Raw genomic sequence first — 27,437 nt, 5'->3', positions numbered from 1 at the left:
GCTCTCTTTGTTAGTCTTTTCATGTAGAGAAGTTTCTTGTATGTTTAAAAGCCTTTCAACAAAAGTGTAGCATGTGCCTTGACATGGCTTAAATGGCAATGATGGCTTTGCATTTTTTATATTATAGGAATCCAGACATTTAGAGCTAATATTTTTACCTCTCAGCTTTTAAGCAAATGACAGTTCTGAACATCACTGGTTTGGAGATAAGCCATTAATCCCACACTCTGAGTGCCTAAATCCTTAGATGTTATAAAATTTTGGTTGAAGTATTTGAGATAATTTACCAAGATGCACAAAGTTTGTATCCCCTCACTCACTGCACTTCAGAGGGAATTAGATTTTAGGTTGAACTAAGAAAGAGAAACAGGGGAAATCCCGTGATAATAATATTAAAAAATGCATTTAAGCCTTTAACTATGAAAGATCAAATGCAAACAGCTGTTGGAGGAAAGGTTCCACCATGCACTCCTCTCCTCTTGCCTGGAAGCCAGGGGTTTAAGGGGAACACAGCTTGACTGGGAAGAAAAGTGTCTTCTCCCCATTTGCAATAAACTGTGCACCCTTTCCTACAAGATGGGAAATGAGAAGGCTGGGGAAGGAATCATATCTTGGACACACATTTGCCAGGCACATGCTTGAGCCACAAGACTCTTGCACTCCAGATGAGCAAGACTATCACTGGCTTTCATTTTCATCTGTCTTTAATGAGGGTTTTCTTCTGAGGCCCCTGAATACAAGGTTGTCATCACCTACCTTTGAGAGAAGGTGCTGGGCTTTCTCTACCACACTGCGCTGAATGCTAGGGCAGCTCTCAGCTTGCTCCCTTAGCTTGCAGGGGCACCTGAGAGCATAGATCCACGTCCAGTGCATTGCTACAGGCTCCCCTCCAAGGCTCAAACTGATCATCATCCAAACCCATTCCCGGCAGCAGAGTGCTGCTGGGCAGCCTAACTAAACAGCTCCAGTTTTCAAAATCTGACTCTTATCCACAAAGCACACCAGTCTGACACACCAATAGCTTTTGTTTCACATTTATATGCATGACCACACTTTATTCTTCAGTTGTTTCCTACATGCTGGGGCAGACATAGTTGATTGTAGAGCTGGATATCCTTTAATCATAGAATCATTCAGGATGGAAAAGACATTTAAGAGTCTAACCAAATATCTCAAGCCATGACAGGCAATTACATAGAAACTACCTATAATGAAACACTGAAAATTTAGAGGTAGCATTTTTTTTTCCACTTCTCTATGTGGAAAATCCACAATACCTGTGTCTTTTGCTATGCCTCTCTATCAGAATACAAACTTTAGCAGGGTGGTTTTTTTTTTTTGTATCTCTTGCTCTAGAGGTCATTATCTTATAGAAAAGTACATAGGAACCAAAACCCATACTCTGATGTCCCCTTACTTTCTCACAGTGCCTTCCCTCATCAAGGCTAGAGATTAGGATACTTTGTTTTTGTGTTGGTACCTACAGGGAAGATGGCTGGGCAAGTACATTCCAACAACAAAAACCTACCTAAGTAGCACACACAACAACTTATGTAATTTAGCACAAGAACACGGGGACTGAAGATAAAGGCATAATGAAATGGACCCAGTTTTACTATTACATTTAGGGAAGTACAAATATATTTGTCAGCCTTAGTTTCTCTACTCGTGATAGGTCTTGCTTTTATCTACCTGATCATTCACTACTGGGGTAAAGGAAAAGTTATAGAAGTTTTGCTAGAGGCAGCGTATACCTGCATTTCCAAAGCTGTAATTACATGAAGAACTCACATAGAAGAATCGAACTCTGGAACATGATGCACTTCAGTTCAAACCACCCATTTAGTACTTTGTGAGTGATCTCAGCTGAATACAAAGGTGTCAGATGTCAGATCCTTCATCAGTGTGCAGTATTCCCAGCCACAAGTAAATATGTCTATTTAGCTAGACTTGTTCTTTCTTAGCTAGGAGGAGAGAAAGTGCTCTGTGGGGATATTAGAAGATAATGCAACTCACAGTTGAAGCCTTAGGTGAATCCTGCAAGCAAAGTTAAAGAGTGCTTTTTTCTCATAAATAGTTTTCAAAAAGCCACATTTCAAGCAAAAAAGAAATGTCAGCCTGAAGTAGTGTGACAGATTCCTTTTGAATTATCTCAGCATGGTGTCATCTTATCTGGAGATTTCATTTGTTCCTGTGACTAGTAATTGGGCCTTACACCGGCTAAGAGATTAGCAGGATCAAACTCTCAAAATCAGAGCACTGAAAACACACAAAGAATTTTTGATCTTTAAACTGAAAAATAAATGGATGCTATCCTGGTGACATGTGCCACTAAGTACTGGAATAAGGGGTTTAGAGGGCGCTTTTTAGTATTTGGTGTGTTCCTTTACTAATAATAAGATACAAATCACTCTGCTCCTGCCAATCTTGAAAACTCTGAAGATCGATAAATCTGTGACAAATAAGTGACAGACCAACCTTACAAGTTTGTGCATCATTTGCCAGTATACCCATCTTACCTGAAGTGACCAATTCTCCCTAATCACAGACTACAAGAGGCTTTTATACCATTTTGCTGTTTGTTAGTTTTGAGTTGTAGAATAGGACTTTGTAGGTTTCAAGGACTTGGGATGACACATCAGTTTCTGTCAAAACAGATAAAATTATATTTGGGACAGATTACTCTGTATTATTCCATTATAATCTTATGCAAAGTGTGTGAAATTAGAATTTACTGTCTTGCTCTGTTATAAAGCAAACAAGTTTCTGAACATTTCAGTTTGAAATCACCATATCCTCTACTTTCAGTTTAGATCCAAACTTAAAACAGGCTTTCAGATTCATAGACCACTTTGTCTTTCATCACTGCAAAGTCTTACATTGAGTAATTGAAAAATACTAATAAACAGTGTGACAATGTTGTTTTTGATGGGTCGACTAAAGTCATTCAAATTCAAAAAGGTGCATATATGTAAGTTTATGAACAGATTACCATGCACTTCTGGATATACTAGCCTCACTTCTGTATTGATGTCTATGAATAGAAGTGGAGAAAAAGACTGTTGTATTGCAGACTGTGCTATTAAAAAATAACATTTTCCTATACCAGCCCCCTTTTTAATTTTAGTGCTAAGTCTAATTATTTTCAGAATCTTTCTTCTACATCCTTAAGGACTGCTAGTCTGTTAGTGGCAGGGATTGTCATTAAAAATTTCTTCCTTATAAATCAAATTATTGGAAGGAGCTAGAGGAGCTCTTACTAAGGCACTCTCAGCTCCCTCTAATGAGGTCAGAAGCTGAACTTGTTTTACATTTGGAACAGATAATGCTAATCAGCTGTTACTGAGCACAGCTTCAAGGTGACTGCTGTGTCCCAGTAAATCTGTGTCATATTTGCACATAGATAGACATGGAACTACAACGCATTATGAAAATGGAATATATCATCTTAAACATTAGTATTTTATGTTGACTCAATTACCTGCCATATCCTATAGCAACACTTTCAAAGGAGGCAATGTAATACAGCATAGTCTTCTATTAATGTAATACTCAGTAAATCTGGCACTCCTGTTTTCCATGGAAAAGAAAGCACTCATATGTGTTTGCTACTTTTTAGTGTATTTCCGTTTTCAGCCAATCAATGCCTGGACTTCTCTGCAGTTAAAGACATTTCATCCTCCCATTTCTCAAATCCCTTCCTCAAAACTTCTATTAACTTTAAAAAATAAGGACTTCTGAATTGTCTTAAGGTATTTAAATTCCATCTATGAGTGTCAGACAAATCCAAGTAAAGCTTCCAAAAAATTATATGCAGCTCTACCAACTTAGTTCATAAACAGCCAACTTCCATTAAACATCATTTCCAGATCAGCACAAAGGGACATCTGCAGACTAAAGCCTGGAAGCTAATTAAGTCTGCCTGTCCATACTCCAGGAACATTTATATATTCACTTCCACATTTCACTATATTTCTGAAACCTGGTCTCTACCATTTTCTCTCTCCAGTCTTTCCAGTTTATCCACATTCAAGTACTCTTTATTTACACATTGAAATTGTTGCCAGACAATTGGCCATAGGTAATCAACAGGTGTCTGAACTCCCAAAGCAGACAGTCTTCCCACTTCTTGACTTGTACTTTTGAGTCCATCCATTCAGAATTAGAATGGCCTTAAAATAATCCCAAGCAGCACTGAGCCTCCTTTTACAAAGGTTTAGGATATGGCTGACACATTACAGGATATTTCTGAAATACAAACAAGATTCAAAGCTGTGTGGAAATAAACCTTTTGCTTTCTTTTTATTATTCTCACTGCTTGACAACCAATTCCTGAAAATGCTGACATGCAGCCTACAGGGTATTTTGAATTTATATTTTTTGACAGCTTTGAACTTGAGTCCTCCATGTAAGCACTCAACACATACAATAGATAAACCTGAAGATGCACTTGGAACCATTTGAGTGTCTTTTTCCCCAAAGCCTTTACCTTCCGGTATTTCCACAAATTAAAAAGTATGTTTCAGTGGACTTGCAGAAGTAGCTGCTCTTCTACTAGAAATTTTACAGATTGCTGTTGATTCAGTTAGTGAAGAGGTTAATGGAGAAGAATTTGGAAGCAAAAAAGCTACCTTCTCCCACTCCATTTAGTGCTATTCTACAGTGGTGCAAATACCCCAAAACTAAGAACTATTGCAGTGACAACTAAGTAAAGTTGAAATTAAAGATCATTGCTTGCTAGCATTTTCCACATTAGCATCAGAAGAATTATAGTCTTAGTACAAAACATAGAAGAGACTCAGTCCATCCAACACATAACTATCCCAGTATAAAGTGAAAGCCTGATCATATTTGTGGGAAACTCCATGGGTTCCCCTTGCAGTTAGCTCCCCTCAGGTGAATGTTAGGAAAAAACAGCAGGAGGGTGGAGCAGAAAGAGCAGCAGTAGTAGAGAATACAGGAGGCAAAAAAGCCACATATTCTGTACTCCATATGTACTATTAAAAAGTCCATCAAAATAAGCAGAATTTTTGCATTTAAAAGGTTCCTAATGATGCACCAGTACACTATTGATAATGGAGGAAAAAGATGCCAACCCATTACTAATATAGCAAGACACTCTAAAAATACCTTAAAGGCATATTTATAAATAAACAAGTACTATACAGCATTCTAGCTTGCAAAAGTGTTTTGCAGCTGTTCTACTATTTTAATATTTTAGTTAGTTTAGTTATATTTGTTGCTTTCCAAGCTGCTGCAAGTTTAAGGAAGAGTTTAATAGGTTTCCTTGAAATCAAGCAGCAGCATCTCAGAATTCGCCCTACTAGCATTTGAAACAGTCCAAGAGAATACAACATTTATTCTCAAGTCTAACCTTGACCTCACTATTCACTACATGGACATTAAATCCATTAAATAGTTCAGAAACATGAAATTTAACTTCATTGGTTATCTTAGCTATCTTGAAATTCAGGAATTGGCTACAATTTTGCCTATATTAACAGCTCAAATTTGCAATTCCATTTACTTACTCTGTCCAAAAGAGCAAGAGAAACAGGCCTCCAAAGATCCACCTTTACTTCAAGACACTGAACATTTTTATATATGTTTGTATTTATATAGACACAGTAACAGCAGCCTCTAAGGGATCCTCCCTCGAATGCTGTTCATACCCATTGCTTATGAACACTTCAAGGCTAGTCTTTCAGTACAGACCAATGGATTGTGATAGTCACAAGCAACAGCTAACAGAAGAAATGTCTCTGTACAAAGACTTTCCTGAGTATCTAGTAACTGAATATATTTCACTTTCTAATAATATTTGGCACTTTGTGCTGTGAGTCAAATTTGTTGCTATAGATTATAACTACACAGTTACTCTTAAAGCTATCTTGGTGGAATTAACTTAGTTTTTGTTAAGAGACCTCTGACTGCATGCAGGATGGCTGCTTTTCTAGAGGAGAGCATAGCACAATAACAATGAAAAAAGCAGCTGCTCAGCTGTGTTACCTCATTTTTCAGTTGAAAAGGCAGAAATAAGAGGTCCATGGGCTGTCTCCATGATGGAGAAGAACATGAGCCTGCCCAGATAGGAGGACACTGCATACCAAAGAGTCAGCATCAGCTGGCACCCTTCATTGGTATGCATTTTAAACACTCCTCAAGAAATCTCAGAATCACTAAGGGCATGCAAATTTAATAGAAAGATGAATATTTAAAAGTACTAGAAAAACATGTCTCTGCATTCAGGGTTTGTCAGAGCCTAACATCATGATGTAAAATGGTATGATCAAGCTAGCAAGGGACTACAATCAAAATTATGCACTAAGCTTTCCTGTGTAGCCTAAGCAGATTCTCTGAAGAGTTACTGAAATCCCCTACATAACTTTGTTAATTACCAGGAAGGCAATTTATTCAGATTCACCCCTCAATGTAAAAGCATATTTAACACATGAATATTCTATTTTAATTGAATGAGTTCAGATGACACTGGAAAAAATTTGTAATGTTTTTAAGTTAGTACTTTGACAGAATGAACACTCACATATTCCTATCTAGATTAGCTCTACATTATCTCCACTCTTCACATTGCTTCAAGGTCAAGATCACAAAGCTGAAGTTCTTGAAGACAGTCTATCACGTAACCTTACAGAAAAATAAGTTTTGATTTAGTCAGTACATCCAAGCTCATTATGCTAAACCAAAGTCTGTTTGGCAAGTTAGAAACAGTTTCAAATTAGGAAACATTGTGCTCAAGAAGCCTAAAATGGATTGCCAAATAGTTGAAAATCAGGGCTGTGTTTTTAATGTGCATGCTATTGTTTCCCAGTACATCAAAAATAAAGTGACATTTTAAAAGGCAGTTAGGGCTTATTGATTTAAGGATAATAGCTTGTAATAACTCCAGCTGCTCTTTTAAGTGCATATTCCATATCAAGATGCACTATCATGGATTTTGCTAAAACACAAGAAATCTAGTGAGCAATGAGGTATTACAAGTCAGAAGTCTGCATTCTCTGTATTGCCATAGTATCACCCTGTGGACAAGCAATTGTAAAATGTATGCTGTAGATCTCCCTCCATTCTTGGAGTGGGAAAACTGGAAGTACAAGCTCTCTAGACTTGAGAACAGCAGCAATGAATGCCACTGACCCAGTTTCCAGTCAGGAATCAAGCTATTTTTCCACGTTAGAAAACAGGACAGAAGAATGCATTTTGCTTTTGTGGCATATCAGTATTGCTTTTTTTTCCCCAGCTGACTATTTATGAAGTCACTTTTCTTCTGCAAGTAATCCTCCCAGGTCCCCAGAATTAGTTTCCAGGAAATCACTGCTGCTGACTTAAATTACTTAAGCAAGCGAAAAATAGTTAAGTGAAGACATACAAACCTTCTCACCATCTTTAAAACTCCTGCTTTCAAATAAAGCTGAGTTAGGCAGTTCCATCTATTTTGTCTTGAAGGGAATCTGGACAAGAAAAGCAAAATTATCTTGGGGTGGGGGGGCACAGAGAAGGTAGAGGTGACCCAACTACTTTTACTGTAGTATTTGAAGGAGTTTAGCATACTTTAACATAACTTAGCTGAACAGAAGCTTGCAAAAAAAAAAAATCTTACCCTTTACAGCCACATGCCATTTGGGTCACCTGGCAGTAAGCTGGGCTCCTGCCCAGTTTACCCTTAACAGCCAAGTAGTAGACAGTAAAACTTGGGCATGAAAAAGAAAAGAATACCTTGAAGCAATAGTCTAAGCAGTAAGTCTGAGCTAAGCAGCCATGTGCTGATACCCCTTACAGACCCAGCCAAGATTCAGACACTTATCAGAGAAGTTGAAGTTCATAACCACATTCCTTTTTATACCCTTTGTTGATGCTTGCTTGTAAACAGAGCTGGCACATTTCTTCTCTACTCAGGAAAATTGGAGATTGTAGTTCAAATTTGTGAGGCTGTTCCAGGTGTAACTCCACCACTGCAAAACTAGCAAGAATGTTTTTTCAGTGCTTACAGTTACAGAGGAGTTACTTAGCACAGTAAAAATACATAGCAGCTACCTAGGCTAACCCAAACCATCTGAAACATCTGCAGTCTTGCCCTGCTCCTGGCGGTACTTCCCCCTAACCAGAGACTGAGCTGGCAGTCAAGTCAGTTCACTTAGAAGTCTTTTAATGAACATCTATCAAGGGATATTAATTATACAAGCTTCCACATTATATATTAACTAGAGCTGGCCAAACCTTCTGGTAAACTGTAACAGGTGACAAGCGATGCTAGGAAGTTCTACGCAGAAAATGCCAGGTGGCCTTTGTGCACCCAGCAGATGGTGCTGCCAGGTTCCATGCATTTTGGTTTTCACACTCAACTCACACTGTGTCACACCATGCCAGACACTTCTGTGTTGTACAACAGTGCTGCTATTCAAACAGCTTGGGCTAAGCAGACTCTTCGTACAATGCACAAGCATTCAAAGACGCAGCAAACCAGATCTCTGCAACAGATACAGGTTTTCTAGAAGTCTTCAAGGAGTCAGATCTGAAGCAGGCAGGCTACAGAAATAAGCTGGCTCAACTACTCCTTTTTGCCTGCATTGTTCCCTCAGGCCAGGTGCTACTGTTTTTGTGGGCACTCGAGGCAGGGACAAGAGGTTACAGCTAAAGCAAGCTCTACTGTAGCAAGGTAACAGACACGGATGATTTCCAACTTGAAAATTACACATCTAAACAAATCTGAAATCCCTCTAGACCCATTACTTCAGCAACTTACTCCTGTGTGCTTAAATAGGCCCCTCCATTTTGCTCAGGCCAAAGTCCCACTTTAATCTCCTTTTCACAGGGTTCTGGCACTCACCCCATGCCAAAATATTTCTGCTGTCTCTCCAACAGGATCTTCTCCCCAGCCTCTTCTACAAATCCCTTAACATACTTCCTTCTGGTTTGGGCACCCTTCACAGCCCTGCCATGCTGTACTTACGCAGAAAGTGCAGGATGATGCTGTGTCTTCATAGCAGAACTTGAGCCAATTAACTGATTCTCAAGAAACATTACAGATTAAATAGGACAACTACAAACACGCTTACTTCCTGAACAGAGTTCATTACATCATCAGCTTCCCTACTGTCTAAAAAAGCTTTTTCTTTACACATTGTGGTAAACTATTCCCTGAGTCCAGGAAGTACATTTAAGTTTCAATGCTTTTCAAATTGATAGGTAGAAAACAAACAACGTGAACTCACCAACAGCCAGAGAATTGTCTTTTCATGTAAATCACCCCATGCAGAGAAGTCTGAGGTACTAATTCAGTAACTGGGGAACCTGCTTTTAACACATTGACTGCTAGGACAAGTTACCCTCTAGAACTAATTGATCTCAGCATACAGCTGACCTTCAAATATTCAGGCATGCCAATCTTGTCCTACATACAGACTGCACATTGCAGCAGAGCAGTTCCATCACTGAAAGTTGAGAGCCTAGCAGCCCACTGCCCAGTGTTTGTACAGGTGCTTGGTGCTAACAAGTACTGGCACAGGCATGTAAGTACCCCAGCTGCAAGTGCAAAGTTTAATGACACCAGATTATCTCCAGCCATCAACTTCCACAACAAACCAGACAGAACACCACAAGCAAACAGGGCAGAGAAGTTTTCGGAGCTTCACAGTGACTACAGAAGCCTTCTCCCTGCCCCAACAGCCATCCGCTAGTAAGACTTCAGATCAAGAAACAGTGAAAACCAGATAGACAAGACATTCCCGTCTTCTGCACCCTCAAGCAAGGAAGCATCACATGCTGCTCATGTATTTGCCAGGCTACGGGACTGCAGCATGCTCAGGCAGTTCTCAGAAAAGCATCATCACTCAAAACACTTACATAACTTAACCTGCTAGTGCTGGTCAAGGCATTTGGAAACAGTGAGCCAAATCCAGTTGATTAGCACGCACTTAAGAGGGTTTGTTTTTTTGACATAATGCCAGAAGTGCTGGAGTTGAATATTTCCAAAAGACAGCTTGAAGTTGGATGTCAGCCAGTAGTTGCAGTGAGTGATGCTCTTCTCTCCCTACTTATGCCTACAAATTCCACCCACTCCCTTGCAGTATCAGTTGTGCTACACTGTGATGACCTGGCTTCCAGAGCCACAAATGGAACATTTTCTGAGCTTGTTTTCCCTCAGGGGAGCAGAATTTAGCAACATCTGCTTCAAGTCAACAAGCTGTTACAGAGCCAGACCCTAAGGAACAAAAATTTGGATTCCCAGGAAGGACAGTCTGTGTGGCCATGTTGCTCGCCTGCCTCTATAGCCATAGAAGAGTTCCTCCCAAGTTACCTGAAGTTGCTTTCCCTCCCAGGTCATTACTTAATCATTAGAGACTAAGAGCCAAACTCTAGAGCATAATTATTTATTGTCCTCTTTCAGGAGTACAAAGGCAGCTTTACAAAAAGACAGCCAGTAGTCATTACCACTGAATTTTGTTATACCAGTGAATTTTGTTATAACCTAATTCACTGTAAATTGAAACCTGCAGGCAGGTATAAACTGTAGGAGACAAACTGCTCTTCCAAATCACTCAGCAAAATGGATGCCTCACTACAGCTCAAACACATTCCAGTACAGCCCCATAATCTGTCACACTGATTACTTCCAGGACATATCCAGGAATAAGAACCTTGAACTTGGCTTGCAGTTCTGCAACTGATGTGGCTGCTGAAACAGCTGAGAGCAAACCGTTCATCCTGCTTTACAGGAAAAGTAGATGAATACAACAAACCACCAGTTTGAAGTGATACAGAAGGGACAAAGATGCAGTTCAGGACTGCTGGCTAAATAAAGAATAGTCTGTGTCACTTGAAGTAAGCATTTAAAGAAATATTTTTGGTACACAAGGTTCTTTGTTAAATGGAACAAGTGCTTCCCTCTCCCCCACCAAAGCAGTGGAGTGCTGGTGGAAAAGGGGAGCCATTTAAGACTTGGTAATTGATGACATTTTGAAGAAAATTCAAGACTTCTGATCCACAAGCCAGAAGGTAAGGTGTCTAACTTAGTCCTTCAGCTGGGAAACTTCATAGAGGTACGCTCCAAGCACCTTCACCCCCTGAATGTAGTTGTACCTGGAAAGAAGATAGCTTCCATTAGCACTGTCTTCATTTGAGCTGTACTCCTAGCAGGTGTGCATTTTGCAATATCAGCCCTATGAGGCAAGAGATGCTCCAGGCACAACTGTTGCAGGTAATAGGTACTACTCCCAACACCCCTGGCATCTCCTCTGGTGAGACATGCAACCCTTGGGGTAGGGAAGAGTAGCCAAGCTTTGAGACCGAAGTATAAAAATCTGCTTTTGATTTCAAGTGTATAAAACTAGAAGCAGTACTGGGATCAAGATTCAGCTACAGACCAGTTACCTACCCAGTCATCCTCTGCTAGGGAGAAATGGCACTTCGCCTTCCAGAGACTTAAAGACAAGCAAAAGCCCAATTTTTCTTGGTCCTTTTTTATAATACATGCCAAGATCCACAGTACAACTCAGCCTGGCACATATATTCTCTTACCTATTTAGCTTCTCATTTTGAGAGTGGGCACCATCATCTGCAGCTCCAACAGGAAGCAACATGACATTCTTGCCTGTTGCTTCTTGAAAAGTAAGGGTAACAGGAATGCTTCCTCCCTCCCTTGTCAGATCTGGTTCAACTCCAAAAACTAGAACAAAGTGATACTCTAGTCAGTTTGGAACTGTATTTGTTTTTCCTTACTGCTGCTTAAGCAAACACAGACCACTTCTGTACCATGTGCTGGACAAATCTTGCTGTTTCCACCAGACTGCAGAGGTCACAGAAGTGGGGCATTCCCCTTCCCCCCCAAGATGGAGTACTGTCACTTTCAAAGTTCAGTTCAAGCATCTACACAAATAACACTTCATCTGAAAGCCTGTTTGCACTCCAACACAGAAGTTAGATTTGCTCTAGTTGCCCTAGCATAACTGATTAAGAAGGATGCTAGGATGACAGATTTGAGGGCTTTGGCTAAGGAATTTCTGAACTACAGACAGTCTCATCCTTACACAAAAGCAACACCATACCAATGGACTTGTTCCAGTACAGTAGGAATGAGTTTGATACCAAGTTGCTTTCCCTTTTGTACCTCTGACTTGCCCTTAAGGATTGCACGTTACTTGCTTTATTAGTTTGTGAGCCAAACTTATTATGTAAGTGCAGAACACTAAATATTCTGCAAACATGACCTCCTCAGTATTTCTTGAGTTGCTGAAGAGCTCTTTAGATCTCCCAAAGCCAAGTGGAAAATCCACTGACCTGTCTTCATGGCCCTCCTACCAGCCATGTAGTGGGGATGGTTGAAGTCTGACACCCAGGGTTTTCCACCATGGCCTAAGTATACTCGGAGTTTGTTGGGGCTCTGCAGCTCTGCAAACTTTTTGCTCACATAGTCTTCAACCTAGAAAAAAGATTGAACAGTCTTATCTACTGTTAGCATTTGTATGACCACTGATAAAGACAGTATACTAAAAACATCTTAGGGACTTGCAGGTCATTACTACTGTGCAACAATACTTTTCCTATTGCTATTATTTTGTTATTCCTAAGTACCTCTGCCCTGAAGTCAGAATATCTTCTTTAGACAAGTTAACAGCATACTGTAGAACAGTTAGCCAGTATGTCAAACATGCTTTTGAATATGCACTTCTGGGAATCCAGGTGCCCTACAATTAAATTAGCATTTACTCCTGAGCCCTTTCTTTGAGCTAGTTGAGAGAAACTGAATAGCCAGGCCCCGACAGTTCAGTGTGGGACCATACAGCAGTTCCCTCAAGTATCTGAGTTGAGGTGCAGAACATGGAGGATGGCAACAAAGTAAACAGAGGGAACTGCTTTAGAAACCAGAAATACTCTTCCCCTAGGCATGGACAACAGGAGAAGTTTAGAGGCACTAGCTGTTTTGATACTATCAATCCATTTCAACATACATGCTTTGTGACTTCTTCAGGAGTCATGTCTGGCACAAGCCGGATAGAGAACTTGCCAATCACTTTCCTAGGAATCACAGTCTTGGCTCCAGAGGCTGAGAACGCTCCTTCAATTCCATGGAGAGACAAGGAAGGGTATCTCCACCTATGCATAAGGATCTCTCTCTGCAGAAGCAAACGGAAAGATGCAAGGTTACATGAAGTTTGACAGAGTTCCCTAAAGTAATAATTTCTTCAATCTAATAAAGACTTTGCAAGAAACAGTGCTTTCTCCAATGGAGAAGTGCAGCTCATTCAAGACCACTCATTTGTAAAGAGAAGCTGCTACTCCCCTTAAGCACACATTTTGACACAATGGCTGTGTTTTCAGCACCTTAAGAGATTTAGTAACTCTAGTTTGGCTTTCTCATACTTCTATGGAATTTACGGGACACAACCAGTCTGCTTCTGACATGAACACAAATACCATTTACAAGATGCTCAAGCACAGTGTGTAGGAAGTGCATTGGAAGCCCTGGTCCCCACTGCCTTGAGGCAGGCAGGTGCCTTCATCACTGAGTCACATGCTTATGAAGATCACAAGCTTTCCAGAAGCCTTACCACTGTGCAGACTGAGGCATGACACATGCTCCTGCTATTTACATCATCAGTTGTATTAAACTGACTGAACTCCAGGTTGATTAGAGTGAATACTATTGCCTTTTTCCAGAGAGTGCTGCATTTCCTCCTCGTTGCCTTGGACACTGTTGTCCAGTATACTGGACACAATTCAACACATTTATGTCCTGTATAGACAGCTACAGTATCTCAAACCTGAGCTTCACTGCAGAGATTCAGGAGACTTGGCAGTTTTGTGGTCTTTATGTTAACAGTTTGCTTTGTTCCAGGTGTAACCTGCCTCTAATCTTCTCTCAAAGAGAATTTAACTGTCACTGTTCAAATCTTTCAAGTGCATTGTTTCTCACCTGGAGACTACAGTCTTCTCTCCCATATCCTTCCTTAGCCCCAAGACCCTTCTTGCAGGCATACAGCTTAGTTAGAACTGACTTGGTAACTTGAGCTAGAGTTTCAGTCTAGCTAAGACTGAACAACTTTAGTTCAGTATCGTATATGAAGATCATCTTGCCAGCTCCTCCTTATATACAAGCTACATTGCATCCCTTACTTTATAGAACAAGGCTAAACAAGGAAGTCTGTGCTCCCAGTTGATATAAACTTGAGTAAAGACAAGGCTGATGATATAAAATTACTACTTATACCTACTTAAGTCTGAAGTCTCCTTCTGACAGTGCTAGGACAGAAAACAGTCCTGCACACATAAGCCTGTCTTACCACACTTGTTTCTGCATTTTATAATAGAAGATGTATTTACATCTAGAGTTTAATGCTTTAAAATTCATATGTAATACCTATACCTCAAAAGATTCAATGCCGTTAAAAGCATTCCTTTGGAAAGCTCCCAGGATGAAGATTTGAGAAGTTCAGGCATGAGTTTATTGAACTTGAGCCTGTTCAAAGATTTGGGCAGCTGCCTAGTTCATGACTACAAAAGAGTCCTTGCTTGCCAGGTCTAGGCAGACATTCAGTATGTCAACCTTAAGTTCACAGCTAGATCTCAAGCTGTTTTCTCACCTAAAGTGAAGTCATCTCTATGAGCAACTATTTTATTTCTGGTAACCCACTGAACATCCTACAGATGTAGATAATCAGACACTTTGTGTAGATGTGGTATCTGACCTCTGGAAAAGTGCTAGTAGTTCTTACCTAGCATTAAGAGAACTGTGCTAGATAAAGAAAATTCTGTACAAGTTTGAAATGCTACTTATACCGTGACTTAGGAGCTAATTTAAAGCTGCCTAGACCGCTTGCCTTAAACATTGGATAACCTAGACTAAGCTACCAAGCACCTAACACTTTGCAAAGGAACTGCTAGTGTTAAGTATGAAGTCAACTGTACAGTAGGTGAAGTTATCTTCAAGGTAATCCCACCATTTTAAAGATATCAGATAATTCTCTGCCTACTAAACTACTTGGTAACTACACAAGTATCCACAGAATCTTGTTTCTGTCTCTTACTATAGATAGCTTGAACTAACACAGCTAACCACAGAAGAGAGGAAGAAGTACAGTATACCTTTGTATCATGCAATAGTTTTGTTGCTCCTACATCTTTTGCATATTCTCCCAAGTTAAAGTCAATCTCCTCATATAGTGCCAGCTCCTCATCAGTAACAGGTGCCACTGCTTCATTAACACCTGGGATGAGGATTTTCCCTTTCTTGTCTAGAAGAGAACCTGTAAACAAGAAGCACCTAATATCAGGATTCAACCAGAAGAAACAAGATGTCACTGCTGGGAACACTTTCCATGGGGAATAGAAGTCTTGCTTTCTGACAACTCTGTAAGTGTAATCAAATTCTGACCTCCACCTCCCAGAGCCTGTTCCACCAAGCCTGGAAGGCACTTACGGAATTTGCAGCTATCCAAAATGTGCACTTCCTTGCAACTGCATTTACTGCTACTGCTACATATTTGGCTGGTTGTTTGAAGGCACGATTACCAAGAAGTTCAATACGACATCTGTAGAAAGGTTCGTAGAAAAGAGCTGATTTAATTAACATATGAGCCTGCAGCAAGATTTTCACAGAATCACAGAATGGTAGGGGTTGGAAGGGACCTCTGTGGGTCATCTAGTCCAACCCCCCTGCCCAGGCAGGGTCACCTACAGCAGGCTGCACAGGACCTTGTCCAGGCGGGTCTTGAATATCTCCAGAGAAGGAGACTCCACAACCTCCCTGGGCAGCCTGGTCCAGTGCTCCGTCACCCTCAGAGGGAAGAAGTTCTTCCTCATGTTCACACGGAACTTCCTGTGCCTCAGTTTGTGCCCATTGCCCCTTGTCCTGTCACTGGGCACCACTGAAGAGAGCCTGGCCCTGTCCTCCTGACACCCACCCTGCAGATATTTGTAAGCATTTATAAGGTCCCCTCGCAGCCTTCTCTTCAGGCTGAAGAAGCCCAGCTCCCTCAGCCTCTCCTCGTAGGGGAGATGCTCCAGTCCCCTCATCATCCTTGTAGCCCTCCACTGCACTCTCTCCAGTAGCTCCTCATCTTTCTTGAACTGGGGAGCCCAGAACTGGACAGAGTACTCCAGATGGGGCCTCACTAGGCAGTGTAGAGGGGAAGGAGAACCTCCCTCGTCCTGCTGGCCACACTCTTCTTGATGCACCCCAGGATCCCACTGGCCTTCTTGGCAGCCAGGGCACACTGCTGGCTCATGGTTAACCTGTCATCCACCAGGCCACCCAGGTCCCTCTCCACAGAGCTGCTCTCCAGCAGGTCCACCCCAAGCCTTTACTGATGCATGGGGTTGTTCCTCCCCAGGTGCAGGACCCTGCATTTGCCTTTGTATTTTAGGGGAAGCTAAATTAGATAGACAGCTTCTTGGCAAGATCTATATCATATTTATGTACCTAAGGCATCAGCCTGTTTTATGCATACCTGGCAAGCACCATTTCACTGGTCATTGCTTTGCTAGTGGAAGTAGCCCTTCGGAACCCCCCCTCACTGCAAACCCACTCATGCTTTAATGGCTCTTACACCCACTTTAGATGTATTCAGTGAAACCTGCTTTTTCTTACCCATTAGAGCAATGAGATCTGTCATGGCCTCATGCACTGAACCACCATAAACTCCAGAGTGAAGGTCTTTGTCACTACATTCCACCTGGTTTGAAATTAAGGTTCACGTTAATTCTAGCATGAATATACTGCCAAATGCAGAGAACAGACTTTTACCTAGCTTTTCGCTGCACGTATTTTGAGAATGCATCTATTTTTGAAACAAGATTGCTCAGCAGTAGTACATTAAAGCAGATATGCTTTTTATTGCAGTGGAGTACAAGCCCTTAATACTCACTGTCCCAACCTTGGGGACTTCGGTGGTTACATCTCTTACTGCACTCAAGGAAGATTAAGATATCTATGCCATGAGATAATCCTGCAGTGAAGGCACTGGCTTATCTTGCTTCATCCATCTGAAAGCTACCCCTCCCACCCCATTATCATACAGGATAGTAAAAGGAAGATATTTAGACAATTGGTAGAAACTGTTCTACTTAGTTTCACCTTTTCTGAAAAAAGCTATTGGCATGAGAAGTTAGAGCTACCGCTCTTCTCCAGTAGAAAATTCAGTTTAATAATACTGGTTTTTACAGTGTATTTCAGCACTTACCTCTATGAAGTAGTAGCAGATACCCCTCAAGCCATAGGTGATACAAGGCTTATTCTTGCCTAGCCAGTAGTTATCAGAAATGCAAATATAATCCACATCTTTGAAGAAAGTGTCTCGCTGAGCAAAAATTAGTTCATCAAGGCCTTCAGATCCCGATTCTTCCATACCCTCTAGGCAGAACTTTACATTTACTGGAAGCTCCTTTGAAAAAATTAAAAACAAGCACAGATTAAGTATGTGAAAACATTAGACTCATTCAGCAATCAGTAATTTTCGTTTGTCATGTACAAGGCAGAAAAATGGACATGGGTAAACTAGTTCCATGACAGTAAAATTTGTTAATTATACACAAAATATTACAAATATTTGGACAGAGCTTACATCGAGGGCACTTCCATCACCCTTCATTTGATGGAATTCAAACTCTTCAGAAAAGTTTTAAGTAAGGTCTAGAACAACTTGTTCCAAATCCTCTTAGCTGTGGGTGGGAGAGCAGCAGAAATCTGTTGCCAAAGGTAAGTCTCAGGGCTAGGAAAACTAATATTAACCACAGAAGTCACATGCCACAGTAGGAGAGACAGAGCTACCCTGTCTATCCAGTCTACCATATTCCATGTCTAGACAGCACTTGAGAACTGGCAATTCTTCTCACAAGTAATAGCAACTTGTCTGGCAAGATAAAGCAGACATCCTGAGCTATTTCTGATCACACTTTTTCCTTGAACAGTAATAGCAAAGCTCCCAGTTTAGCATTACTAAGTTAAACTCTTCCTAGAGCTCAGTGGCAGTAAGTCATTAAGCTTTGCTAAAGGCCAAGCTAATTTGACATCCTTACATGAAAGCAATCACATTTGATTACTCCTTCTGCTCTAGATGCTTGCATATGCATTTTCCTTCCTACACATTGCATTAAAGCAAAAATGTTTAAAGTGCAACCCCAGCACCTACAAGACTAATTTGTCAGCAAGTCAACCCAATCCTACGAGGACATCAGAGAATTTACAGCACTATTGCATTGCATCATTCCTTCCATCAGCTGAATAAGCAGGCTTGCCTCACAAGGGTTTGTGGCTTAGACAAACTTTATTACTAGACTCAGCTGTATGTGAAAAAGCAAGATACATATTGGGCACATACCTGGTTAGTTTGTTGATAAGCCTCCAATGCATTCAACCAGGCAAGCACTGGACCTTTGTCATCTGTTGATCCTCGCCCATACAGCTTTCCTATAGAAATAAGATACAAATTAACCAGTGTGGACACAAATCAGGATGAAGCTTCAGTCTTCTCTAGCCTGTAGCAGAAAACATACTTTTGGATAAGCTTTTTAGCCCTGCTTATATTAACTTCCATTTATGATTCTTCTGAAATAGCAGTTTTACATCCTGCGTCATATACCTATGCAAGTGGGACAGGTACAGGACTGCAATAGTTCTCCCACTTAGAAAGCTCCTCCTATCTCTTCCCCCAGCTGTTTCCTGGATAGGAGTTGAACATAAGCCTGGAAAAGATGTAACTGCCTTGGGCTAAGTCATTCCCATATCCTACACAACAATATTTTCTACAAACACAGCAGTAAGGGCATAGAAACAAGCTACCTCTTCTTAACAGACATCTGTCCAGTATTAGCTTCAGTCCAACAACTTTGAAGAGGAAGACTTCAGTAGCTAGTGACTAATCACTTCTCTGGATTCTCCAGATAAAAGTGAATCTCCCCAGAAAGGTCTTTAGTCAAAGACAAGTTTTACAGGCTACAGGGAAGTCTCAGGAAGTGTAGCACATGGGATCACAGAAGAGGCAGATATTGCTGCAACTCAGAGCTGTGGCTACAGCCCCTTAGCGCTAGGTGCAACTGCAGTGACAGAACAGGCCAGACAGCTTGCAGCGTAAGGAGCCTTTGGTAAACAAGCCTTCTACACTGCCACGTGCAGGGAGGTAAGCCACAGCCTGAGGCAAGTCCAGCTCTTACTATCAGATGAGATAATCCAATTTAGTAACTTGGACTCTGCTGCCTATGACCAAGCGCCCAGGTAGAAATACTAGTTACCACAGATACTTCTTTTCCTGGTAATGATTAACACTTAAGCAACAAGAATGGCTAATGTGCTTCTATTCATGTGACCTTCGACACTCAACACTGAGCAAGTAAAACAAGTAAGAGGCTGCTGGCAGCACCAGCTTTAAGTAGGAAAGAAAATTTCAGTCTCATCTTGGGCACTGGCAATGTGTTGTTTCAAGAATTAACTATACTATTTCTTCATCCCCATTTATGGGAGAGGGACACTTGTCTGGGCACTAGCTCTGTAAAACAGCTTCTGCAGTACTCATCATAGCACAGCATGCAAACATGAGGCAACTCAGGGAGGCTGCTCTACCACTCCCATCTCCAAGCACAGAGAAGCCGTGTTGAGTGTTTGTCCCCTGTAGTGGTTCAAAATCCCTGCTGTCTGACATGACCTTACACACTGCAAGTTGTAAACAGCATAAGAAACTAGTTCTAGAAAGCTTCCCGGCAACAAAGCTTCCTACCTACAAGGAAGTTAACATGAAAGTACATTCTGGACTACCAGAAAAGACAAGTCCTGAGAGCAGCTGAAATTTTGCAGCTCTACTTATTTACTATTTCCCCTCCTGTATCTTATCTCAACAGTATCAAATAAACTCCTGTCTGTTCTTACTCTCCTTCCCCCTCGACTGAAAGGGCACAACTTTAGCACAGTTGGGAAATACCACACTTGTTAAAGTGCTCATCAGTTTGTGAAGTCCACTGCTCTTACCATCTCTTTCTACCAGTGTGAAGGGCTCGCTATCCCAGCCGTCCTCTAGCACTGCTGGCTGAACATCCAGGTGACCATAAACACACACTGTCTTTTTGTGTGGATCCGAGCCAAGTGTTCCCAGAACAATTGGTGGCAGAGGGATCTCTGATCCATCAGGCAGCTAGAAATAGGAGGCAAGAAGTTTCATGCAAATGTGCAATGTCAGAGTGGCACATTATCAGATGAATGAATTGCTTTAACATTATGGAGGTTATGAGATTCGGGGCATAGACAGCTAAACAAAACTAAGCTACTTAAACTGATTGCCAGAAGCAGCATGCCAATGAAGGCATGATGGCATCATGCCAGTAAAAGTTTCCTGACAACTCCCAGTAACAGTCACACTGTTCCGAGCCACTCAGAACTGTTAGCTTTAAATTAACAATCCTACACCAGATTTTAGCAGAGCAAGCTGTCTGCATGCCAGACTGCCATATCTAATGCTGACCTAAGTGTAAGTGATAAACTCCATTCAGTATTGCATTCTGCATTGCTTGTCACTGCACTTTCATCCTGTCTACAGTATGGCTCTCTGGACAAGAGTCTCCTGACAGCAGTACCACTGAGTATAGCAAGTGTCTACACCCAAATAAGGTCAGAGTAACAGCTGCATTTCTCTACCAGCCTATGCTGTTAGGCAAAGGGCAGCGCAGTACTGATGAGTCCAAGAGCTGAACTTAACTTAGTCCTCTGGAACACTTCATAAGCAACTGTCACATGCCATTCTCTATCAGCATGCACTTCCCTTCCAGTGAACACATACTCCTAGACACTTTTCAACAGATCAAGATCAGCTTTGACTTTTTGCTCCTATGTGCTCCAAGTTTTGATTTTTCATCAACAGGTTACATGGTCCTTGGCCAGCTGCAGCTCTAAGCTACTAAAGGATTATTGCAAGAATTTACACTTATAGTAATGAGTACTGCATACAAACTGCTGTGCAGCAGTAAACCAAGTTAGATTGGACAAGTTCACCAGCTGCTTTACATTGTCCTTCATCGATCTAGCAGCAATGTACATAATACACTGACTGGTTTTGTCTATCCTTGATAGAAAACTAAATACTAAAGTTAACTTTAATCCAGCTACAAGAGTTTTCTAAATAGAAATGTTACTTGAAATAAACTCTAAAATCAGTTCTTGCCCCCAAAAAGTTACATTGGTGAAAGGAACAAGTTTGTCTCTGAATTAACTGAAACACTTTCGATGGGATTTTAGGCTGCAGGTAGTAGCAGAGCTAGAGTTGTCCTACAGATTCCCTCACAAGAAGTCAGTTGCGCTTTCCTGCTGGGACCTGCAGCACTACAAACAAGTGTATTCCAGTTTCCGAAATGAAGGACCACTCAGAAGGTCCCGAGACACAGATTTCACCCAGTCATTAGCACCAATTACAAAGACAATAATCCAAAACTAGCAAACACTCCAGTACAACAGGATTTTGAATGTCACTATCCAAACACTAGTCTAACAATTTTGGTACAGGTCTTATTCTGTGACATGTAGTGACTAGGCACTTCAAAGGAGAAGCATATCAAGTGGATGGTTCCCTAGGATAAGATTATCTTTCTCATAAGCACATACATTTCTCAGGTGCAGACAGCTAAAAATAAGCAGGGGACTCATCCTATGAAGGATCCTTCTGTATCTGGTAAAGAAACAGTGCAATCTTGTGACAAATTTAACATTTCTGGAAGAGGCTTCTAAAAGCCTTTTGGAAGACTTACTGAAGCTTCAGTCAGTATCTTTACAGTCTATGGATCTAAGGTCCAATACTAGCCTGCTGTTAAAACATCTAACATTTTTGTTTGCAGATGCTCTTTTCATGTTCAGTTAGAAAAGTTTAAGATACCTTTAATACAACATGCTTAACTGATCTGGATCCCAGAGTTTACCATAAACAAAGGTTTTATCAGGAAGCTCAGACTGTGTGCCGGAAAAGCCATTATCTCGCACCTCAACAGGCTACTGCCTTTCTCAGCCACTAACCAGAAGACCCTTGTGTGGTAACCCTGACCAGAAGACCATGAGACATCAAGGAATCAATCCACATGGTTAGCCTGAGTACACCCAAGTCTGTGCTGTGCTATGCTATGTTGCACATACAGCTTTGCCTTCCTGCCTGTATTGGGCTGTGCATATCCTTGGGCTGCACGATAAACTTAGCCTGTTGACTGGAGGTTGCAGGCAGCTCCCACTGAGTACTGGCGATTACATCACATCCTTGTCTTTATCTGGAAGTGCAGCAAAAAGTTCTCATGTGAATATCCCTTTTGTTTGGCAGTGGAATTGAACAGCTTGGATAAATAAAATGGGATAACATTTCCATGAATGGGATCAGCACAGCACACTGTGCATTGATTGGATGCCTGCTAGATGCTGCACAGCTTGGGGTTTCCAGTATCTGAAGGGATATAAGATTGTCTGTACTATCCTCTTTCTTTATAGCAGTAGCTTTAATAAACAGCATTTTAAATGATACTTTCTGGAGTCTAAGTGCCTTTCTTACTGAGATCATAAGAAGCCAGCCTGGTGCAAAACACTGCTTCTTCTAAAGAGACTTTTTCTACTGACTTGAATATGCTCACATACCTTTTGTTTCCCAATATCCATAAGTTGGGTTGTGCCTCCCAGTCGCTCAATATCCTTCGCAGCAACCTCCATCATGCATCTGATTTCCGCCCTCTTCTCTGGCCATGCTGACACACTCTGGATTGCCACCCATTCAGCCAGCCGCTACAGAAAGACAGGAAAGCTAAAGGTTTTACTACACATGAATTGCGGCATGGAAGGCACTACACAAATACAACACCCTGCAATTCAACTAATACTGGTTTAGTGGAAGCTTCAACTTCAGGCAAATCAGCTCTGTTCTCTGCTCAAAGGAGTACTCTAACCATTAACATCACAGTCAAAAGCTCTCTAAAACCTCACTTGCCTACAGCTGCCCCTGCAATGTAGCACAAACACATCAGGTAAGCTTAAGAGTATGACAGCCTGTGCATATTGTGTCTTTCCAGTTGCTGTTCTTAAAGTATCCAGGGCCAAGTAATGTCGTGCAGGAAAGACCACCTTAGCTTTTCTCCCCACATGAGATCAGTGAGAGCAACTGGCAGAAGTCAGGATGAACACTTGACATAGCTCCTGCCTGAGAGTTTACAGTGCTATACCACTGATCCCTTCACAGATGAAAGGATTGCAGTACAAGGTGCAATTAAATAGCAGGTTAAACATCAAAGTACAGAAGGTAACCTCTCCCTCTGTACCCCAACATGAACAGTTTCAGATAAAGCTTTATTCCAGCCTTGTTTATATCCTTCCTCTCCCACCTCAAAAGAGGACAGAATAAACCTGGCTCAGCATTCAGGAACCATTGTCAAACTCCTTATACCTCTAAATAAGTCACTGCTTGTACTATACAGTAATAGAGCATTTGCTAATAAATCCACCATGGAGATTTAGGTCTTTGAACAGAACTATGTCTAAACTTACAAAGTTTTCTAGCAAATCAGTTCCACCTGCTTCCTGCTCCCAAATTACTTGGCATTACACCTATATAATGTGTCTGACAACAGAGCAACAACCAGCTTGAAGCCGACCACCTAACTTTTAGTATTCCACAGGTGTCTGTGCTGCAGGGCAAAACTCAAAGAAAACTTACCTGAACATAAAGGTCCTGGTGTTCATCAATGTATTTAAAGAGGGTTTCAAGTGCAGACATTTTCTGACCAGAACAGTGCTGCTGAAGACTGTGACAAAAAAAAATAATTTAGCTTTCACAGGTTTAAGAAGCAACAGTCAGCAATCAAGCAGACACAGAAGACTTTCACCTTTCAGCTGCTAATGCCATACACCAAGCAGTGCTAATATAAAACTTGAGGCCACTCCCTCTCTCAAAATCACCGTGAAGAGGCTGAACAAACACATATTTAATCTCAACACCACTCTGCCTCTCTCCCCAGAATAATTTTGGAAGTTAAACTGAGCAAGCTTGTCTATGGAGATATTTCAATCAAGCCATGTACTTCACTTTACTGCGTAATTACAGGCAAAATGTTACTCAGGTAAAACAACTTCAAGGAGTCGATTTCATTATAAGAGTTCAACTAACAGTGTGCCACAGGCTTCAACACTAGTAGCTAGGTCCAAGAAAGCACCACACTTACTTTGTGGTTTACAAATGAGGTTAAAAGCAGACAGCTTAAGAACTGTTTTCTCCAGCTTTAAACTCCCAACCTGCCACTCAGCCTTCCCAGAGAAGGTCAGTGAAGCCACAGGAACAGCAACCAGCCCCAGCACGCCATGAGCAAGCGGTTAGTGACTGGTTCAATGCTACCACTTCCTCATTTTGGTTTCAGCAGAAGTTCATGCAAGACAATCCAAGACCTCTCCCCTCCTCAGTCTTCTGTCATCCTTACAAGTCTAAAATTCATACTAAAAATACATACTGTCCACTCAACCAACAAGCTTAAACTTAGTTCTCAATTTAAATCTAAAGATGCAGCACTTCCTCTAAGCCAGGAAAATAATGAGCTTTACAAATACGCCTCTGAAATCCAAGTGTTGGACCATGAAAAACTCATGTCTGTGTAATACACTGAACAAGCACGTTCAGCAGCACCAATTGCTGTGATTCAGTATTTAGTTCAGTCAGCTTTATGCCAGATCCTTTAAGCCTACATGTAAGTCACAAAACAAGTATGACAGTTAAAACATTTGACTATCATGGGATTTCTTGGACAGCTGACTACTCTAGATAGCCAAAATGATTATTTTCAAGCTGCAGGTCATCCTACACAACATACTGCAATATAAACACATCCTAGCACCCTAAATCTACAAAAGACTTACAGAATGCCTTTTCTTCCAAGCAGGGTTGTACTTACACACATCACTGATGTCTGACACACAAAAATCCTTTAACTCACTGGAGATGGCTTCTAAATAATTTACAGCATCCATCAAGTTTAAGTTTGGATAATCAGTTTTAAGCACCAATTGAAACAACCCCAAACCACCAGACAGCTCAAACATTCTCTTCAACAGTCAGGAATGGTGGAAATCAAACGCCTTTAAAAGGACTACATAGACACTACCAAGTTACAGAAACACTTCTCACAGAAGCCTGGTTTCCCTAATGAAGCCACCATCCTCACATGCAGTTAGAACTCAGGCATGATTCATCTGGAGCTTTTCAGAGCAACCAGGACAGAGGCATCAGCCTGTGCATCTGACCCTCCCCTTCACTCAACCAGTTCCTACAGCGAGGGCTACAGGCAGGGCCCTGACTTCACAGCACAGACGCAAAACACAACATATTACGCTGAGGCTGATCTTCCGTCCAACACAAACAAGGTCGAGACTACTCGCTAAGCCAAGGACTACTTTAAGTATAGTCTTAAACAGTTCAATACTCTTAAAAATTAGAGGGGCACTGAATCACTCAAGTCTCACCGTAGGGCTGCAAAGAAAACCTGCCCCAGAGACCTTCAGGCTTGGAAAAGAAAGTGTTGCTTACCGCAGAGCGCAGGGTGGACATCACCTCCCCTCCCCTCTCAAAAACCAGGGCTAGAGCCTTCCGCAGGCCACTCAGACCGGAGGGCTGAGCCCTTCCCACCCGCGCGGCTCCACCTGCCCGCAGCGCCGTGACAGCCGCGTTATCAAATCAAGACATATTTCACCGGGGACCGTCGGTGCCCTGAGGCAGCCCTGCCCTCCTCACTCGGGGCACCCCAGGCCACAGCACCCAGTCGGGCCCGGAGGGGCCCGCGGCCACCGCGGAGCACCCGCCCCGGCCGTAGGGCAGGAGGGAGGCAGGGCGCAGGCTGCCTAAGGGCGGGGGGAGGCTTCCCCCTCAGGAGCAGCCGCGCCCGGCCCGAGACACCAGGCCGAGCGGGCAAGGCCCGGCCCGGCAGGGACGCCGCGCACTCGGCACCCGCCGGCGCCTCCCCGCAACGCCGCGGCGCGGAGGCGGCCTACGGCGTGGCCCCGGGCGGGCCGGGCGCGGCAGGCCGCGGTGCCGCGAGGTGAAGGGGACCCGGCCCGCCACCACTCACCCTTCCCGCGCCGTCCCGGCTCCCTGCCCGGGCGCCAGCTGCTGCCTCGGCGCATTAAATACCCCCGCGCCGGCCCCGCCCCGCCACGCACGCCGCGGCGGCCAATCCGTGCTCCCTCGGTCCTCGTGTGTGGTGGCGTCAGCGGTAACGCCCCACCCCCCCGCGCGCTCCAGGGAGGCGCGGTCCGCGGGGCGGTAAATGGCGCGAGAGAAATGTTGGAAATTGGACCGGGGGGGCGGCGACGGGGGGGATCCAAGGTGGCCGGAGATGGTGTGGGAGGAGTCCGGGAGAGCCTGCCCAGACAACGGCATCGCAGAATCACAGAGTGTTCGGGGTTGAAAGGGACCTCTGGGGGTCATCTTGTCCAACCCTCCTGCTGAATCAGGGTCGCCTACAGCAGGCTGCACAGGACTGCGTCCTGGCGGGTCTTGAATATCTCCAGAGAAGGAGACTCCACAACCTCCCTGGGCAGCCTCTTCCAGTGCTCCATCACCCTCAGAGGGAAGAAGTTCTTCCTCATGTTCAGACGGAACTTCCTAAGCTTCAGTTTGTGCCCGTTGCCCCTTGTCCTGTCGCTGGGCACCACTGAAGAGAGTCTGGCCCCATCCTCCTGACACCCTCGACCTGCTGGCCACACTCTGCATTAAGAAGAGTGTGGCCAGCAGGACAAGGGAGGTTCTCCTTCCCCTCTACACTGCCCTAGTGAGGCCTCATCTGGAGTACTCTGTCCAGTTCTGGGCTTCCCAGTTCAAGAAAATGAGGAGCTGCTGGGGAGAGTCCAGTGGAGGGCTATGAGGATGGTGAGGGGACTGGAACATCTCCCCTACGAGGAGAGGCTGAGGGAGTTGGGCTTGTTTAGCCTGAAGAAGAGAAGGCTGAGAGGCGACCTTATAAGTGCTTATAAATATCTGAAGGGTGGGTGTCAGGAGGATGGGGCCAAACTCTTTTCAGTGGTGCTCATTGACAGGACAGGGGGCAACGGGCACAAACTGAGGCTTGGGGGGGTTCCATCTGAACTCGAGGAATAACTTCCCTCCGAGGGTGACAGAGCACTGGAACAGGTTTCCCAGAGAGGTTGTGGAATTTCCTTCTCTGGAGATATTCAAGACCCGCCTGGACAAGGTCCTGTGCAGCCTGCTGTAGGTGACCCTGCTTCGGCAGGAGGGCTGGACTAGATGACCCACAGAGGTCCCTTCCAACCCCTACCGTTCTGTGATTCTGTGAGACATATAGCTGTTAACCGTGCATGGACATAATAATGTGGTAACTCGTGTTGTTCTACAGATGTTCTTAAAATAACTGTAAATGTCACCGAAATTGGGAGCAAAACTTCTTAACGCCAGCGTAGCACTAAAAAGCAGGCATTCTTCATG

The 27,437-nt window shown here is 42.8% G+C and overlaps 1 protein-coding gene across 1 annotated transcript; it reads right to left on the bottom strand.

Moving 5' to 3' along the window:
* Window positions 1–10,369: 10,369 nt before the first annotated feature.
* Window positions 10,370–26,143, bottom strand: CNDP2 (carnosine dipeptidase 2). The gene is made up of 12 exons (XM_075416569.1): window positions 26,065–26,143; window positions 23,670–23,757; window positions 22,601–22,744; window positions 19,970–20,132; window positions 18,330–18,418; window positions 17,193–17,393; window positions 16,601–16,685; window positions 15,097–15,257; window positions 12,963–13,127; window positions 12,292–12,433; window positions 11,533–11,680; window positions 10,370–11,094 (listed from the first exon to the last, which is right to left on the bottom strand). Exons 2-12 carry the CDS (start codon window positions 23,727–23,729, stop codon window positions 11,025–11,027), a joined length of 1,428 nt encoding a protein of 475 aa, XP_075272684.1. The 5' UTR covers window positions 23,730–23,757; window positions 26,065–26,143; the 3' UTR covers window positions 10,370–11,024.
* Between the last annotated feature and the right edge of the window lie 1,294 nt (window positions 26,144–27,437).

The sequence above is a fragment of the Opisthocomus hoazin genome, chromosome 3 (genome assembly GCF_030867145.1).
Source record: "Opisthocomus hoazin isolate bOpiHoa1 chromosome 3, bOpiHoa1.hap1, whole genome shotgun sequence".
NCBI classification, from domain to species: Eukaryota; Metazoa; Chordata; class Aves; order Opisthocomiformes; family Opisthocomidae; genus Opisthocomus; species Opisthocomus hoazin.
The sequence above is the reverse complement of the archived record's forward strand: the minus strand, read 5'-3'. Positions and strand labels throughout refer to the sequence as shown.